This window comes from Chrysochloris asiatica, unplaced genomic scaffold, assembly GCF_000296735.1.
Source record: "Chrysochloris asiatica unplaced genomic scaffold, ChrAsi1.0 scaffold00207, whole genome shotgun sequence".
Classification (NCBI taxonomy): domain Eukaryota; kingdom Metazoa; phylum Chordata; class Mammalia; order Afrosoricida; family Chrysochloridae; genus Chrysochloris; species Chrysochloris asiatica.
The window spans coordinates 5,156,805-5,159,268 of record NW_006408725.1 but is presented as its reverse complement, the minus strand read 5'-3'; the positions used below and the strand labels follow the sequence as shown (position 1 = coordinate 5,159,268).

General features: G+C 39.5%; 1 protein-coding gene across 1 annotated transcript in view; it reads right to left on the bottom strand.

Annotated features, from left to right (window-relative positions):
- MROH9 (maestro heat-like repeat family member 9) overlaps positions 1 to 2,464 on the bottom strand; it is a 257,235-nt gene that overhangs the window by 21,385 nt on the left and 233,386 nt on the right. Inside the window, exons 16-17 of the mRNA XM_006872660.1 lie at positions 1,210 to 1,362; positions 992 to 1,108 (exon numbers count right to left, since the gene is read on the bottom strand). Of these exons, the coding sequence (XP_006872722.1) occupies positions 992 to 1,108; positions 1,210 to 1,362 (270 nt within the window). The remainder of the gene's footprint in view (positions 1 to 991; positions 1,109 to 1,209; positions 1,363 to 2,464) is intronic.

Here is a 2,464-nt window from a genome sequence, read left to right as displayed (position 1 = left end):
GTGGAGTTGGTTCCGACTCATAGTGACCCTGTACATGGTTTCTGAGGCTGTAAATCTTTATGGGAACAGAAAGTCTCATCTTTCTCCCGTGAAACAGCTGGTAGTTTCAAAGTGCTGACCTTGTGGTTCGCAGCCCGATTTGTAACAACTACACTACCAGAGCTCCTTCTGTGGTGTAGTACTGTGGGATAAGTACTGAACTGCTAACCACAAGGTTGCTAACTGACCTAGTGGTTCAAACCCAGCAGCACTGGACCTCAAGGTCAGTTTGAACCACAAGATTGGTAGTTCAAACTCACCAGCTGCTTCTTGGAAACCGTATTCAGGGTCGCTATGAATAGGGATTGGCTCCATGGCACTTAACAATAACAAGAGAGACTTTAAGAGAAAACAACTTAATTACTTACATCAAATTTGTTGTTGTTATTAAGTGCCATCGGATTGGTTCTAATACCAGGAGTCCTATATCAAATTAGAGCCAGTTTTAAAACTCGAGACTTTTCATGTATAGACTTTACTATTGCTTGCAGGTGTTGTTTAGTTTACTATATGATTCCCAAGCCTAACGTTCTGCTTTCAAGCTTTGGCTAGCATTCTTCAACCCCCATTTGTTTGCCATTCCAAGTCATGTTGGATTCTAGAGGGGCAGCTCATGAGGCACTAGCAAAATAATTCCAATTTTCCTTTTGATAATCTGGAATGATCTTTCTACCTTTATATCCATCCCTGGTTCAAAGTGGATGGGTTGAAGAAAGGTAAATTTGGTGTCTTGAAGGAAAAAGACAAATAGGTGGTTTGTGCTGAGGAAGAGGAATGAATTATTCCAATTTTCTTTGTTCTCAAACTGGTTATAAATACTCATTTATTACTGTTTCTTCATTTTCCTTCTTCAAGATCCATTTTTCTTCCCAACACACTTTTCATTGCTTTGGATATCTTTTGAAGTTCTTTCTATAACTCTTATTTTAGTAAAAACTGAAGAGTCACTTACAAGATTGTTACAGATGCTGAGTACCACCATTTCAAAATTGTAATTTTTGTCTTTGAGCCAATATGATGTAGACCAGTTTAGTTGTGAGGAACAGATTTCTAATGTATATTTACATGCCTGTTAAGTAGAAGAAAGTCAACGAGGATTAATTCATCCAGTGTTACATAAAACACTGCGATTTTCAGCAAAACTAAGAAAAACAAGATAGCTTGACTTACTTCAACTACTCTTAACTCTGAGTCCTCCAAAAACAGGATTAGAGGCACCAGGCCTTGCAAGACCACGTCGTTTAGCATCCAAGTGTACTGAACCATGTCCTTGAGTAATTCACCAAAGTGCCGGATGGCCATACTCCGAATGCCTCCATTACTCTGGAATAACCACACATAGAAAAAGCCCACATTTGAGAATAACACCAGGATTTCTTTCTCTAACCAATGGGAGATAAACTCGTATATGTTGTTGTTGTTATGTGCTGTTGTGTTAATTTCTACTCATAGCGACTCAGTATAGGGTTTCTGAGGGTATACATTTTTGTAGGAGTAGAAAACCTTATATTTTTCTGAGGAACAGTTCAAACCATCATCCTTATGATTGTTGGTCCAGTGCTTATCGAACAGATCCACCATCCTTCTCACACTCATATATATATATATATATATTTACATATGGGAGCGCAGTTAAACAAGGTGAGAGGTTTGAGGCCACCAGTGGCTCTCTCCTTGGGAGAAAGCTGAGGCTTTCTGCTCCTGCAAAGATGTACAGCCCTGGAATACCATTATAGAGTTGCTTTGTGTTTTGCTTGATTCCATTATGAATACTCATGGAAGCAGCAGTCAAGTAATCAAATGACATATTGTACTAGGCAAATCTGTTGCACAAGACCTCTTTAAATTGTCTAAGAGCAAAGATATCAGTTTGAGGACTAAGGCGTGCCTGACCACCCAATGCATGGTATTTTCAGTAGTCTCATATGCATATGAAAGTTGGGCAATGCATAAGCAAGACCATGGAGGAATTGATGAATTTTAGTTATGTTGTTGGACTTCCAGAAGAACAAACAAATCTGTGTTGGAAGAAATACAGTCAGAATGCTCCTGAGACTTCACCTCTTATACTTCTGATATATTATCAGGAGGGACCAATCCCTGGAGAAGTATATCACCTCTTATACTTCTGACATATTATCAGGAGGGACCAATCCCTGGAGAAGTATATCATGCTTGGTAAAGTGAAGGATCAGCAAAAAAAAAAAAAAAAGAAGACCCCCAACAGGATAGATTGGCACAGTGGCAGCAGCAATGGGATCAAATGTAACTGTGATTGTGAGGTTAGTGCAGAGCCAGGCAGTGCTTCTTTATGTTGTGTACAGGGTCACTATGAGTTGGAACCAACTCAACAATATGTGTCAGAACCTCCTCAACACACTTAACAACTCTCTCTCTCTCTCTCTCTCTCTCTCTCTCTCTCTCT